Source organism: Ischnura elegans, chromosome 7, assembly GCF_921293095.1.
Source record: "Ischnura elegans chromosome 7, ioIscEleg1.1, whole genome shotgun sequence".
Classification (NCBI taxonomy): Eukaryota; Metazoa; Arthropoda; class Insecta; order Odonata; family Coenagrionidae; genus Ischnura; species Ischnura elegans.
The window spans coordinates 96,199,184-96,215,277 of NC_060252.1; the positions used below are offsets into that span (position 1 = coordinate 96,199,184).

Sequence of the window (16,094 nt, forward strand, 5' to 3'; positions counted from 1 at the left end):
TAGCTTCATCGGCTTTATCTTGCGCCTGATAGCAAAACAAAAACTATTGTTTATCAGAAGGTGCTTGGCACACCGTGGTGCATTTATGCATGCAGCACGTTTAGTGCATTTTTTCCAAACAGAGATAGTATAACTGGTGCGCCTAAAGTCATTTGATACGAATGCTACTTCATAGGGGCTTTTCATACATGATTTTGAGCATCAGTCAAGCATTGGTCTGGCGTTGAGTTAACCTGTCCCGTGAACTGGCCAAGTTTATGCAACAGACTTGGACCTAAAAAATTTTTTTTACGGTTAATAACACAAATAGCCAACAACTGAATGTGTATAATTTTCATTTCATTAACTGCTTAATAAAACCACAATGCCCAAAATTTCTTAAGCCAAAACGTAAGAAATTTCATTGAAAAAAATCTGCGTAAACGTGCTCCGATCCACCCTATGTAGATTTATTAAAGAAAATGTCTTTCTGACAAGCAATTTTGATACTCATTCACGTAGTTTTATTGAATTTGTATCCTTATTTTATTATAATAAATTAAATATGGTTAAAAATGATACAGCTGCTCTTGATTTATAAATAGTGTAACTAAACTGATTCATTGATTGTTAAGCGGTACGAAGTTCGCCAGGTCAGCTAGTAATATATATAGTTCAAAAGAAGAAATCATAGGTTATCTAAAAACAATCTACTATTGGATGAAATTTCTTAAATTTTCCTTCCAAAAAGAAAACTATGAAATGCAGAAGTATATAGGGGTGCTAGCAAAGTACCCTATCAAAGAAAACCATAAAGGAAAATATTGTATTAAACAATGGGAGCAAAAAGAAATTATGCAAGTACAGATGCTTTAGCAGCATCATTAACATACCTTTCTGCAGTTCTAATTATTGCTGTACCACAATGTTGCACCATCACTCATTTTTCTATTTTGGTGATAGAAAAGGACACTTCTGAATCACCAATGCGTGATTCTGCCTGTTGTTTCTCAAAATAATTTATAATAAATTGAGCATAGAAAGCTGAAGTCTGAACTGAAGATTACATCCACAGAAGATTAAGGCGTGGGTTGAAGGCAGGGCCACAAGGGCTAAGGAGGCCCTGACCCCTGTGGTCAGTACCGCTTAGTGTGAGGCTAGTTTAAAAAAGTTTCTCAGATTTCTTATTCCAACCCCTCAAAATATGCTAAACCTATGGATAACCTAAATCTCCAAGTCGCTTGTCTAATATTCAGTAGTCAACGAAAAGGCCAAATGAAACAAAAATAAATTTTCTGATAAGGAGGAAAAAAAATCATTTTCATAGGCAAAACACTTTTATGTCCCCATGGACAAAAAATACTCTTCTTTCTCTTCATTGAAAATACCATGACATAAATGACATAAAGGAAATTGAAAAGAGTATTTAAAAATTAAGGAAAAACCAGTCATCATATAGTACATTGATTTATGGGATGGCTGTATTAAGATGAGAAAAATAATTCAGTAAATATATATTGTATTCCTATCATAAAAGGGGTTAAAGATAGTTTTGTTGCCTTGCAAATCATGCATTAAATTTGTGACATCCATAAATAATTAAAAGGAAATTAGGTGAAAGAACATTAAGTAGACCATAAAAAGTTGAGAGCCATAAGAAGATCTACTGACTACTTAGTGGTGCCTTTGTGGTGCTATCACGGTCACAGGTCACCTTTGCTTCCCCTTCAACCAGAACCTGAAAGTCCACCTGTCTTTGAATGCATCAAACCTTTCCTTATCTTGCCTGATTCATAATCTTTAATAAGAACTTCAAAACAATGAGGCTTTGTCTACTTGAAGCTACAAAATTCAATGAACAGAAGCATTCCTGTGATGATAAGGAGTTTGAATTCCAAGGTTCAAGTAACATAATGACTCACGAGGAGAATGTTTTTGCTACATTTCATGAAATAAGCACAATAAATCAATCACCTGAAAATATGTTTGTATCCATCCATAAAATATATACAGTAACTAGATGAACCTAAGTGGTAAAAAACAGGTGCATGTTTCATATACATCTAACTTTTTTTGCCCAATATGTGCAGAAATAAGTGCACACCCCAGATTCTGGAGTTTGTTGCACACTCAGGCATAACTTGCAAGTCAACATTGGCTTTTATATGTATGTCTGAGAAATTTCAAGTATTATGCGCATTTTATGTTCTGGACAGACAGAACTATTGAAATTCATATTCTCAGCACCATTGGCATTAGCAAGAAATGTAATCTTTTCATTCATTAGAAAGGCAAGAGATATTTTCAATAAATTAACGAAAAATTCTGCTTCACAACGTGCAATTATTTAGGGTACCATAGACTGAGAATTAAGTTATTGATAAACAACTGACCGGTTCCAGCCGGGTCTGTCTTCCTGAATTCCTCCATAAGTGAGTCCTGCTTGGTGAGTATCCTTCCACGAAGTTCTCGTATGGCCGACCGCTCCACCAAGCCAACCCTCTGGCGGAAGGTCAACTGCCGCCCCTGGGGCTCCTCCCCGTCCGCAGTGGCCCCTGCGACCACAAAGCCACCCTTCTTTGAGGATCGACCATACCCGCCAGTCGATGCTGCAGATGTGTACTGAACAAAGTGAGGAGTCAGCTCCGGGCCGAGTAGCTTCAGGTAAGCACCTTTGTTGGAGCCCACCTCATAGTAATTGGAAGCAGAGAATATGGTGATCACCTAGAAGAGGAGAGACGCATTAGGTGCTTATAGGACTGAATCAGTCCCTACCAATAAAAATTACTGAAGCAATTCTATTGGATTTTAGCAGAAAGAACAGCAAGAAAATTCATACGACAAACAAGAAACCCACAGTACCGTAGTTAAGCCTTAAGGACAAAAATTTTACCATGATGATTTTCCATTCATTGCAAGCTTTGCTATTGCTGACATGCATGCTTGAATAGACTATGAAGTCAATACATAACATAGCTTCTTAAATTGCCTGGCTTCTGATCTTAATTGGGAAATTCAAAACAACCAGGGTCAGTCTAGTTGCAGCAGTAAATTACAAAAAATTCAATGAAAAAGTTCTGTTTGAGGAAGTGTGGCATTGCAATTGAAGAATCATACCTAATAACGTACTTACGTTAACGTAATAACGTTAATACACTATGATGAATCACTAATTATTCCAGTCCTCAATTATCATCTTGAACAGATCAAATCATCTAGAGACACCCTTTATCAATGAGAAGTAACAGAAAAATATCATAATATTACCACATAGACTCTGGTTTTAATGAGTCTATACCAATCTCCCGGAATTCCCCCAGGAACCATTGAGAAAACCTACATAATATATTTATCTTTTAGGCCCCCTTTATGATTTTAATAGCACATAAGCAAAATGAAGCCCATTCAGGAGATGGAAGGATAGAAATATTTATTATAGTATTAATTTATTCCAGGAAACAGCTAACATAAAACCAACAAGGAGTAAAATCATTTTAAACAAATTTTAGAATTTAATGATGATATAACCATATTATGATTAGATATCTATAAGTATCTATATACTTATAAGTTATAGATGTTACCAAACCAGATATGGTTTGGTAACATCTAGGCAGGGGCACATTTTAATTGGCAGCAGTATGGAATACCCCCCACGCCTGCGGAAGAGAGGGCGGTTTTCCCTTGTAAAAGTTTTTCGTGCCATACTCTACAATAAATATAACTCTATCGTTTGGAACTTATAGCCATACATTCGCATACATTTACAAGGAAACAAAAGTATTAAACTAATAAAAGTTAAAATGTTTGATAAAATTTGTGTGAGTAAGTCATGACCCCCTGTGCCCCCCCTTAAATCCCTCCATCGCGGATATCACCTCAAGCTATGTGTACGCCAAAATATTAACAGTGGTTCAACGAAGTTAACCCAGTGTCGTGTCTTCGAGGATTCGCCAGCTTTCAGGGGATCAATCACTAACTCCAGGGGACAACGTGGTTCTACTTCAACGGCTTTTATTCAGACTCTATTCTCATACAAAACAATTGACAAGCATATTTCGTAAAACAAAAGCACAACCTGTGCCGCCAACACATATTGGCTTAGAGATACCACACTACCCCCCTCGGCAAAAGAAAATAAACACATAAAACAATTACATAATTAACCTTCTTTGAAACAATAAACAGAAAACAAACATTACAGGACAAAAGAATTAAGATGCACATAAAAATTTGCATCACTTATTTAACAGGAAATCACCCATTCTGAGTTTGACAGGCAATCTTAACTGGTACCTATCACGCAATTCACGCCTGGGTGGTGTGACTGCAATTGGGCTAGAAACAGTAAGAACATCATTATTAACTGGTACAGAGATTTGTTCTGGCCTATTTATGGGTGATACCACTTGCACATCAGGTGCTATTACTTGTTTGGGTAACACAATGGGCACAGCATCTTGAGAGGGTTCTACCATAAGAGGAAATTGGAATTTGTCATCCTCCTGATGGTTGAAACCAACATTAGATGTAAGCTGAATTTGATTAGTGCTCACTTTTATGATTTTACAGGTGTCAAACATTTCAACATGCACCAGTGTAGGACCAACTATTTTAACAATTTTAGCAAGAAACACGTCATGATTCTTTGATAGTTTGACTTTAACAACATCATTGATTCTGAACTCTCTTTTAGATGGCACATACTTTCTAAGCTTTGGTTTGATAGCATTCACTAAAGTCTTTGGCTCAAATGCTAACATGAATTCTGAAGGACATTTCTTTGTAACAGTGGACGGTGTGGTCCGCAAAGCTAACAAATAATTTGACAGTTTGATAGATAGAGAATTACCATCAACCTTAGCCAATTCCTTGCCTAACCCTGCTTTAACTGTTTCGACAAATCTTTCTGCCAATCCATTTCCTTATGGGTGATAAGGTGCACTCTTAGAGACAACAATTAAGTTTCTCGTGCAAAAGTCAATGAATTCCAAAGAGTTGAATGGTGGACCATTGTCACTCACCACTTCCACAGGCAACCCCCAAATGGAAAAACTGAGACTTAATTTGTCTATTACAGCGGATGCATTGGTCTTGTCCATAGTCCACACCTCGATCCATTTAGAAAAACTATCAACGCAGATTAAATATGTGACACTGTTCATAAAATAAAAATCTATATGAATCCGTTCCCACGGTTGAGTGGTAGGTACCCACGGGATGGTTGTTGTTGAAGCTGCTTTGAAATTGCCTTTGGAACATGGATCACAAGCCTCACACACCCTTTCTATGTCACTCATGATGTTCGGCCACCACATGATAGATCGAGCCCTAAGTTTCATCCTCAGAATACCAGGATGACCTTCATGTAAATTGCGTAAAACCTTTTTTCTCAAACAAAAGGGAACCACTACTCTGTCTCCTAGCAAAATGCAATCATTCTCAAGTGATAAAGCATACCTCACATCAAAGTAAGCTTTTAGATCTAAACTAGGACAAACTGCAGGCCAACCATTTGAAACATATTTCTTCACAGCTGATAATTGTGGATCATTGTCAGTTTCCTCAACTACTGCTTCAAATGACACTGGCAAGTCCGGCAAATCTACCACAACATTACAACTTTCATCACAAGCATACTCTTTTACGGGCAACCTCGAAAGCATATCTGCGGCACCCATTTGACTGGACTTCCTATACTCCAATTCATAGTGGTAGTTTCCTAGAATTACAGACCATCTTTGAAGCCTTTGAGCGGATACCTTAGGCGTTGTTTTCGTAGGAGAAAACATGGATTTTAGTGGCATATTATCCGTTACAATGGAAAACTTTCTCCCCCACAAATATTTGTGAAACTTTTGCAAAGATACTATTATTCCTAATGCCTTTCTTTCTGATTGTGAATACCTCTGCTGTGTTGCAGTCAACATTTTTGACATGAACTCTATTGGCCGCTCTTCCTTCCCATCTCTTTGAGCCAACACGGCACCTATGCCCACAGGGGATGCATCACATACTAAAACTAGCTCCCTGGATGGATCATACACAGCCAATGCATTACTATTAACCAACATTTGCTTACTCAAATTAAATGCTTCTTCACATCGGTCATTCCATTCCCACACTGCATCCTTTGCCAACAAGTCATACAATGGCTTGAACAGCGTACTAGCTCTAGGAAGAAACTTGGAATAGAAGTTTAACATTCCAACATAGGAGTGAACCTCAGATGGATTTCTAGGTGTAGCACAATTGAGAATAGCCTTTACCTTCCTAGGTGATGGTTTGTAAAAATTATAGCCCAGTACATAACCCAATATGTCAACCTCACTTTGGTACAATTTTAACTTTTCAAACTTGACCCTTACCTTGTGCTTCTCCAACCTACTCAAGACTGCATTCAGGTTTTGCCTACAGTCTTCGACATCTTTTCCCCCCACAATAATGTCGTCAATATACGCCCTTGTACATTTCAAATCTTGCAAAATTTGATCAATGACAGATTGAAAGCACGCACTTGCACTAGCTAGTCCATACGGCAATCTAGTGGGCTTGAGCAAACCAATGCAAGTATTAAGAACCAATATACCCTGGGACTCCTCATCCAATTTCAGCTGCATAAACGCATCAGCACAATCCAACACACAATAACATGAACATCCTTTCATGGCATTAAAAATATCAACAGGTACAGGTAAAGGATAATGGTCAACAACAATGCAAGGATTAACAGTTCGCTTGTAATCATGAACTACCCGTATGTCACTACTGTTGGGTTTAGGCACTGGCCACACAGGCGATGCCCACTCTGACCTTTCCACCCTGACATACCTCCCTTCCTGCACTTTCTGCCTTAGCATGGTAGTTTCTCTCTCTCACTGTAGGGAACAGAATACCCTTTATGAAACACTGGACGAGAATTTGGCTTTAACACTACTGAGGCCGTGAACCCCTCAATACATGAACTGCCATCATCATTAAACACAGACGGGTACTTTGCTTTCAACTGTCCCAACTCAGCACTCACGTTATCATTCACAGCGTTGAACACTGCCTTTACTTGAGACTCCTCAGAAATTTGCTTGAAACCTAGCAATGAACGCCATTCGGGCACTATGGCATCCAACCATTCCCTGCCTAGCAAAGGGAAAAAATCATCTGGATTATCACAAATGATTAACCTCAACCTATGTTTCTGCCCTCGCTCATGAACAACCACTGGCACTTCACCTGCCGCACACAACGAATGCCCACTCAATGATGCAATTTTCACATTAGTGCCTCGCACAACAATACCTGGAAACATAGTAGAAAATCTAGTACGTGTAATTAAACTATGTCTCGAACCATTATCTACTTCCATGGCCATATCCTTTCCATTTATATTAATTTTCACTATCAAGCTCTGACTACTATTGCCTTCATGCATACCTTCAACTAACTTTACCAAGTCATAATGCATACAAGAATCACTTTCCCCTCTCAAATTTGCACAATCAAAGTCCATAATATCACTAATATTTCCCTCATGACCTTCACATATTTGCATTTCACTTTGAATACACATTGACAATTTTGTAGCCTCAAACTCAACATCAAGCTCGTCAGCACACACATTTTCCCAACATCTATCACTGTTACCTACACTGACTTCACGAATCCTCTCACGCTCTACATAGTGGGACAACACATACTTCGAAATGTAAACTTCATCTTGTAAGTGGCTCAAATCCTCGATTTCATCACTTTGCTGCAGCTCATCATCCACCACAGCTTTGGTCCTGGACACGGGACACGCCTTCTTAATGTGCCCCTGGCGGTGACACATATTACAAGTATAACTCTTGAACCGGCAGTTAAACGATTTGTGACCCTCATCGCCATAGGCATAGCACCGCACGGACCCTCCATAGGCCCTTCCTCTAGACTGCTGCGATGGTTGAGATCTCTTCCCTCCTGGATCTCTAGGTTGTTGCGGTTCATATCCACCATGACTCCCGCGCTGACTAAAGCCGCCACGATTCTGCGCGCCATCTCGGCTGTAGAGCTGGGAAGCTCCACGCCCTCTCACAAAGGGAACACGCGCCCTGCTGGACGTCTTACACCGTAGCCTACGTAGGCTACGCTTACACACTACGTCCGTAGCCCGGCTCTGCTTGGCTTCTTCAAAGCTCTCAAACAATCTCGCTAGCTACAAACACTTGGAAAGCGTAGTGATGTCGTCAGCCTTGGCCTTATCAAATTTTGCCTTTAACTCGGCACTTCTAACATTACGCGTAAACGTGTCCACCAACACAGTTTCCAAATAAGCATTAGGGTAATCACATTTGCTGACAAGAACACGCAGCGCATTTGCAAATTGAGTCACTGATTCACTCGGATGCTGAACACGAATAGCCAATTTGCGCCGATAGGATCTGGAAAGGGGCTGGGACTCATAATTTGCCCGGAAAATGTTGCACAGTTCATCAAAAGTCTTCTCCGCAGGCTTAATGGGCAAACAGGCTTGGCGCAGTACGGTGTATACTCTGGGGCCACTGAAGTGAAGCAGCGCACTAATTTTGTCCCGTTGTTCAGTCACATTCATTAAGCTCAAATAAACTTCCAATCGTTCCAACCACTCGTCGACTGTCTGCTCGTCGGGATTAAATTTCTTAAGATCGTCCGTCTTGAAATTGACCGCCATTGTCACACACGTGCTCTTTTACAGTTGACGCATAAAATATCAAACAATTAGGTTACTATCAATGTCCCAAATAAAACAATACACGCAAGTTCGATTAATCTCGTCGCCAATGTCGTGTCTTCGAGGATTCGCCAGCTTTCAGGGGATCAATCACTAATAGTGATGGGTCGGTCATGAACGATCGAATCATGTGACCAGGGTCATCTCCGAGATTGATCGGTGAACGGGATCATTCAGATGACCGATAAGGTCATTTCCTCCCGTCGGTCGTTCGTGACCGCGGACCGCCGTGGACATTCTCCATCAGTCGCGATCGTCGGTCATTCATGATTGTTCTAGACGCAGGTCATTCGTGATCGTGGTCGTTCTCCGTCAATCGCCAGCCATTTGGTCATTCGTGATTGTTCATTGCATAGGTCATTCTCAAACACAGTCCAATCGCTATCATTCTTCGAAGATGTCGCGGTTGATGATCGTTACTCGCGACCTGAATTGACCGTTTTTGACTGCTCTTTCACTCGTAATGATGAATGGCATGGTATTGCAATCACTTTTAGGGACAATGTTCGTAATAATTGTAAAGTTTTCTATAATCGACATTTCAGGGTACCTATGGCCTTCGTATCTCAGGTGATATGCCGAAAATCTTGAGAGAGCCCAGTCCAGTGGCGGACACAGATGGGGGGCGCAGGGGGCGCGCGCCCCCCCCCTTGCGGGTCCGCATGTGTTGCCGAACATTGCAAAATCACAATTGTAACTTTTTTATATCATAAGATGGCATTGTCTTTTACGTGTTTATAATCACTTTAAATAAAATTTTCATATACTCTGCCTGTGACTTGATCATCTTTTATTACGATAAAATTAAAGACAATTCAAGATATGTTGCGCCCCCCCCTTGAGTTTTTTCTGTATCCGCCACTGGCCCAGTCTTCTCTCATGCCTCTCAATCAGTTCCATTATTTATATTGACTTTCCACAGTAAAATATTGATCACTAACCCTATGCCCCACGAATGATTATAAATTATTGTTGATTTTGAATCTTGAAAAACGATAAAAGGAGTGTAATAAACAACATTTAAGGAACATTCTGTATTTGTAAATGTTTTGGAAGTAATTAAGATAAGAATTAACTAGTTTCTGGTTTTATCAAATGAAAAACTTTATGGAATAATAATAATAACAACTCATCTCTCGTTTGACAAGCCACATAGATATTGCCCTTAAGAAGAAAGCGATAAGCGGGTCATGATTGACAACAGAGTAGTGATTGCTCCCTCGGTCGTGATTGTCTATACGGTCGTGATTGTCTATGCGGTCGTGATTGTCTACGCGGTCGTGATTGCCTACTCGGTCGTGATTGCCGTCAACTTTCCACAATCATGACCTCCCGTTCATGACAGAGTCACTCAAATGAAAGGTCACCGTGATTGGGATCACGAGAATGACCGACTAAGTCCATCACTAATCACTAACTCCAGGGGACAACGTGGTTCTACTTCAACGGCTTTTATTCAGACTCTATTCTCATACAAAACAATTGACAAGCATATTTCGTAAAACAAAAGCACAGCCTGTGCCGCCAACACATATTGGCTTAGAGATACCACACCCAGTTGCTGCTGTGCCTTCAATAGAAAGGACTACAAATTTTTGGCGATTCTTCGGTCACCATCAAAACAAAATACCCAATATATAACTGAACATTTGAGCTCGGTTTCCAACTACATACGTCCAAAATTAATTAATACGAGGCCTATTTTTACTCCAGTTTTACAAAGCACCCAAAGGTTATGCAAAAGATACATTTGCATGCATGAAACATTTCGAAAATAAACTCTCAAAAACTACGACATCGCGGGTTACTCTCGATTTGGTCTAGTACATTTCAGCACCTCCTTCCTATTTCATATGAATTCCTTACGTCATAAATTGGCATAATTTACTTCACAACAAATGCATGCGCCTTCCCGTAGCCTCCGTTATTCATATCACGAAGACAAAGGAAGAGGGCCCTCAAAACAGCCTACTTTATGCATTGTCAGGCACTGCACATTTGAATGGTTTTACAGAAGTCGCCACTCGTGTCGCTGACGCACAAATTGATCCGAGTTTCATGGGGAGGGGGGGGGGGGGAAGGTGTTATTAAAATGAGTCCACCGAAATTTTTTATTCATGATGATGTGATTTATCAAAGTCATAACTATTCAATGCTCTTTCTCGTAGTTACAAAGATCATATCGCAAAATATTAGTAAGAAGTGGATCGCATTGCACACATTACCGCGCCGCGGACTTTTTTGAAAGCCTTTTAAATGCGACCAAAATGGCAATGGAAATCAACTTAAAATGTGATGGAATGGAGCCTTCTCTATGCAGCCCCCATGGTTAAGGTAATTCGCATGGTAATTCGACTGATTTGGACTGATTCGACCGCTCTCGCTTGCACGACTATCGATTGGTCGAATGACTCGCGTAGATCGATAATTGCTTATAAACCGCGATTTATGAAAATAATGGAAAATGTGTGTACTTTTTTAATGCATTTTATATGAATCATTACTTAGATGCACAGTAAAAGAGAAAAATAAATTTTAATATTTGTAATTGATCGTGATTAATGAGATAAAGTTCCTTTCACCAAATAATACGTCTAAAGCTAGAAAAATATCTGATAATTGCTGGACTTCGTATGTACTTACACAGCAGCAACGAAGCAACGGTGTCAATATTACCCCAGATTCTACATAGAATGATAGAACGTGAACAATTCATGACCTAATAAAAACATGTACGAGAAGAAGTGGTTCCTTCATGAATTGGTTCGCTCTAGAGTACGCACCTAAGATTAAGATCGTTAGTGAAAAAAAATCGATAAACTTGAAACCCTTCCCTTCGATCCTATTACAGTAAATGCATTGATAGAGCAAAATGTTCATCCCAACATCGAAAATTTTTCATGAGGAGTTTTACCTGGACAGTGAGATCGGTGGGTTACCTCACTGAAACGTCTGTGAAAAATATTTTGTGAGTGTCCCTTTTTCTGTTTCTATGTGTAGTCGTCTAATAATTTAACCTAAGTGTTATTGCAGGAAGAATTTCCCTCGATATATTATGCATATATAATCATGTCAATGAATTTTATCAGCCGAAGATCCATTTGGATCTTTTTGAAAATTTTGCCTAATCGCAGGGGGCGTCTTTCATACCACTGGTTTATTCGAAATTATTAATTCTTAACCTTCCGTCGGGCGCAATGGATCTGACAGGCACACGGTGAGTTTTTCTTATTTCTCCGCGACACTAGGCGACATTGACCCTTGACGCAAATGAAATCATATAAAGGGGTATGCATTGCACGAAAGACATCATGTAAGTGTTCGACTACACTAATAATGCTGCTTTAAACTTTAAAGGTGTAACGCTGAGCTATACTAGGACTTAATTATGTTTTTTACATCTGTGCTTGTCAGGCATGTTGAGCCTGAACTCAGTAGCAATATTGCGCCTGTTGAAAGGTCAAGCAAGTGATAATTTAACGACATTTATAACTGATTAATTATAAACTTAAGGTTATATTATAGATGTCTCTTAAAAATTGATTTTTTTTCGAATGAATGTTCAAGGAGAGGTGCTATTTTGCACTCATCCTGACTCAAAATGCAGCGTGCACATGGGAATTCGCGTTGAAATATTTAATCCGTGAAATTAATTATCTTTACCGTATTCACAGTCGCAGTGATTTCGAGCATATAGCGATTTACTCCCTGGCAGTGCCGGCAACTTCTATCCAATCACAGGTAGCGATATATCGCTCATCACTTGGTTGCAGCCTGAGCTGTCGTCAATGAATCCACAGTCACAGTGATTTCGAGTATTAAGTCAGCGCTAATGACTGCTACTTTTCCGTAACGGTGATTCAAGCACAATTAGCGATATATCGCTCATAACTAGCAATCACTACGGTTTTGCATTGCTAATAGGATGATTAATAGGCCGTTTTTGGCCTATATGCATTTTTATTAGGGATGGACGGATCCAGGATTGTTTTCGGATCCGGATTCGGATCGGATCCTTAATTTTCGGAGCCGGATCTTTCGGATCGGATATTTTCGGATCTAAATGCATTTTCAAATTCCTGACGCTGAGATGATTGTTCAATCTCTTGGGAAGAGTCACACTATGTGCCAGTCGTGTTTTGCCTTTTTTATTTTCCACGGCTGAAATTCTCCTACGTAACCTCTGCGAGAGCTTTCAAACAAAACGGTTCATGAGTTGGACAAGAATCGCATGCGACGGCGAATTCGAAGATAGAATCGGAACTCTTTCCACCCTTATGGGCGTTGCATTCACTGAAGCTATTATAAAATTCTGGAGTTAGATCCGATGTCTTCCGTGACTTTGGATCCGATGTATCCGATGAAGGGCAATATCCGAGGATATTTGGATCCGAAGTATCCGATCCGACCATCCCTAATTTTTATTGTTAATTTTTTTATGGACTGGCCTTTACTCCTTCACATTATTGGGATAAATTATACCTAGATTCATATTCACTATATGAAGCCTCATCTTTTATGCGTTTAAGGGGGAATTTAGGAGGCTTGCAAAATTACTGGGCGAGTCACATCCTATCTAGACATTTAATATTTGTACAGCCAGGGCCAGAACAAGGAATTTTATCAGGGGAGCCAAAAATCAGTTTGCCGCCCCCTCCCTTGATACCCCCTCGTTCCCTCCCTGTTACATCACTAAAATATATTACTTAATCCGCAAGCTATTTTTTTAAATGCGGTTGTCGAAATTACATGCCGTTTGTCTGCTATTAAGAAGGTTTATTAATATTTTTGTTTTCTAATTTATATATTAATGATTATTGTTAAATAATTTAATTGAAATAAATGAATAACTTATTGTAATAAACTTTTCAAATTTGCTGCCCCCTGATATCTGCCGCCCGGGGCACGGGCACCCTCTGCCCCGTCCTAGTTCCGGGCCTGTACACAGCACTGATTTTGAGAGAGAATCAAATATAGTCGTTGAACCTAGGAGACGACGACATGATTCAGCTCACGAGATCGTATATTAATGTGTATCTACGCGTCATCAATCATCGGGAGTGACCTTCAAGCCAGAGGGATCTTCGGTGGTCTGGATAGTGGAGTCCCCCATGAGAGTGAATGAAGAAAAGGGCGTAAACAATGTCACTGCCCGCCTAGGAAGCGAACAAGGCCCTGTCACGACATATTTCCGAGAAATGAGGATGGATATCGAAGGAGAGCGTCACCGTAAATTGAGCATCACGTGGATTTCTTGAAGGGAACAGAACACGAGACGACGAATCGATATCATATCAATCTTAGTCACGGCAAAGAATCTTAATGATTGATTCAACGCTAATACCTAATCGATAGCTCGTGAGATTGGCTTAGGTCAACAAATTTGAAGCATTTTGATTCATCGCCAGCAAGACAAAATTATATCAGACAATTACTAATACCACTTATTTTTTATCAGAGCGCGACCCAGGTTTCAATAAATAATTAATAATTAATTAGCGCGACCCGGGTTTTAATTATCTGATATCCAGGAAAGTTATAATGGAATACCGCAAAGTAAAGCAAGAGTTAGTGAATTTTGTTAGGACAAAAATTGGTGAACTCGAAGAAAATAACCTTTTAAATAAAACTTGAGAATTGATGGAATAAAAAATGGAGAGACCATAATTTGCTAAAGATAGCATTAAGCTAGGAGCATATTGAATAAAAGAAGTAAGAGTAAGACTTGGTATTTCCCAGAAGATTACGTATAGAAATGTTCCTCATGTGGATACGTGAAGAATCTGGACATTTATTTTTACCCCAAACTCCTTGAGCATATATTTTACCAAACCAAAGGTTCACCTATAAATGAATCTGGCTTCCATTAATTCCTCTTTCTGATGTGATCAGATAATTAAAAGCAACGAAAAACCCCCGAAGTATCAATTCTTGAGCCCTCCCTAATTTTCAATGTATTCAATACCGCTGCTTCCCTTTCTATTTTATTTATTTCACGAATCAAGTCTTTTTGCGCATCTTCAACGAGATCTCGTGGATCGCCTATGAGTATATGCCTCACCTTGTCGCCGTGGACCATTTCGTATCCGTCCAGTTTGCACTCGTGGGAGCGGACGAGAAGCGAGAGCCCGTGCTTCTCGAGGAACTGTTCCGTCACGTCCGGCCCGAAGTAGGTTCCGGCGCCGCGGAGGGTGTTGGGCTCACAGCCTTCGTTGGGCGTGGGGTCGCTCCACAGGATGTCGAAAACCTGCAATTGGAAAGCAGAAAGAAGGCTTATTGGAAGGCGATTAAAAAAATGTGGAGATTCTGGGTAAAGCGTAAAACTCAACAATTTGTCAACATGAAGTTGATGCGTAGTTTTCCGCGGCGTTGTCTAGATGATGTCTCCATGCTTCTGGGTTTCACCGCGTGGATTTTCTTTGCGACGACAGTTTCTTCGGTATTCCAACCGGCGTCTTCAGGTCGATTTCGGGATTCAATTTTTCGTGTCTTATATAGTGCATTCTTGGCGCATCCTCTTGGCTTGTCTAGTGTCGAGGTGATGCTTCATTTGGACACATGTAGGGAAAGTGTCTGTATCCCGGCAACGTTGAAGGAAGGCCAAGGATCACAAGATTCTCTCTTTTTTCTTCCTCAGCTTTTCCAACCTTCTTGTCTTGTGGTTGACTTCCTTCCCATAGAGGCGCGTGAAGTTGATGCGTAGTTTTCCGCGGCGTTGTCTACATGATGTCTCCGTGCTGGAGAAACTGTCGTCGCAAAGAAAATCCACGCGGTGAAACCCAGAAGCATGGAGACATCAATTTGTCAACATGTTTAACTTCATCTACTTCCATATAAAGGGAGCGGTATCATAATTTCCTGTTTTTAAAATGCGCGCAATTCAGTCGGTTGATGTCGCAGCTGAAGGCTAGTAGTCTCGCTCAAGAAGCACGATCATAGAGTATATAATACTATTTGAGGCTCCACTAGGAAGAAATAGCAGTCCAACTGTGAACTCGGTTCCCGCACTAAATTGCGCTCCAACTTTTGTCACTAGTGGCGCGAGGATCGGTCGGTATCAATCCATTTGGCTTTGAATCCCCTTCAGATCTCCACGTTCGGATGTGTTACCATGGAGCAGTGGCTACGGTGTTTCAATCCCAAACAATATCGAGTCTCGTCTGTGGTGATTTTTTCATATTTTCTTTCTTCTTTCTCTTTCAGTGAACTGCAGTAGCGGATACAGAAAAAACTCAAGAGGGGGGGGCGCAAAAGATATCTTGAGTTACCTTTACTTTTATCGTAATAAAAAAAATCAAGTCACATGTAGAGCTTCAGAAGTGATTATACACCTATTCAAGACAAAGAGTATGAGGGTTCAGGGCGAACC

At 40.1% G+C, this 16,094-nt stretch overlaps 1 protein-coding gene across 1 annotated transcript in view; it reads right to left on the reverse strand.

Moving 5' to 3' along the window:
• LOC124163048 (serine/threonine-protein phosphatase rdgC) overlaps window positions 1-16,094 on the reverse strand; it is a 473,289-nt gene that overhangs the window by 20,292 nt on the left and 436,903 nt on the right. Inside the window, exons 10-11 of the mRNA XM_046539832.1 lie at window positions 14,787-14,972; window positions 2,373-2,703 (exon numbers count right to left, since the gene is read on the reverse strand). Of these exons, the coding sequence (XP_046395788.1) occupies window positions 2,373-2,703; window positions 14,787-14,972 (517 nt within the window). The remainder of the gene's footprint in view (window positions 1-2,372; window positions 2,704-14,786; window positions 14,973-16,094) is intronic.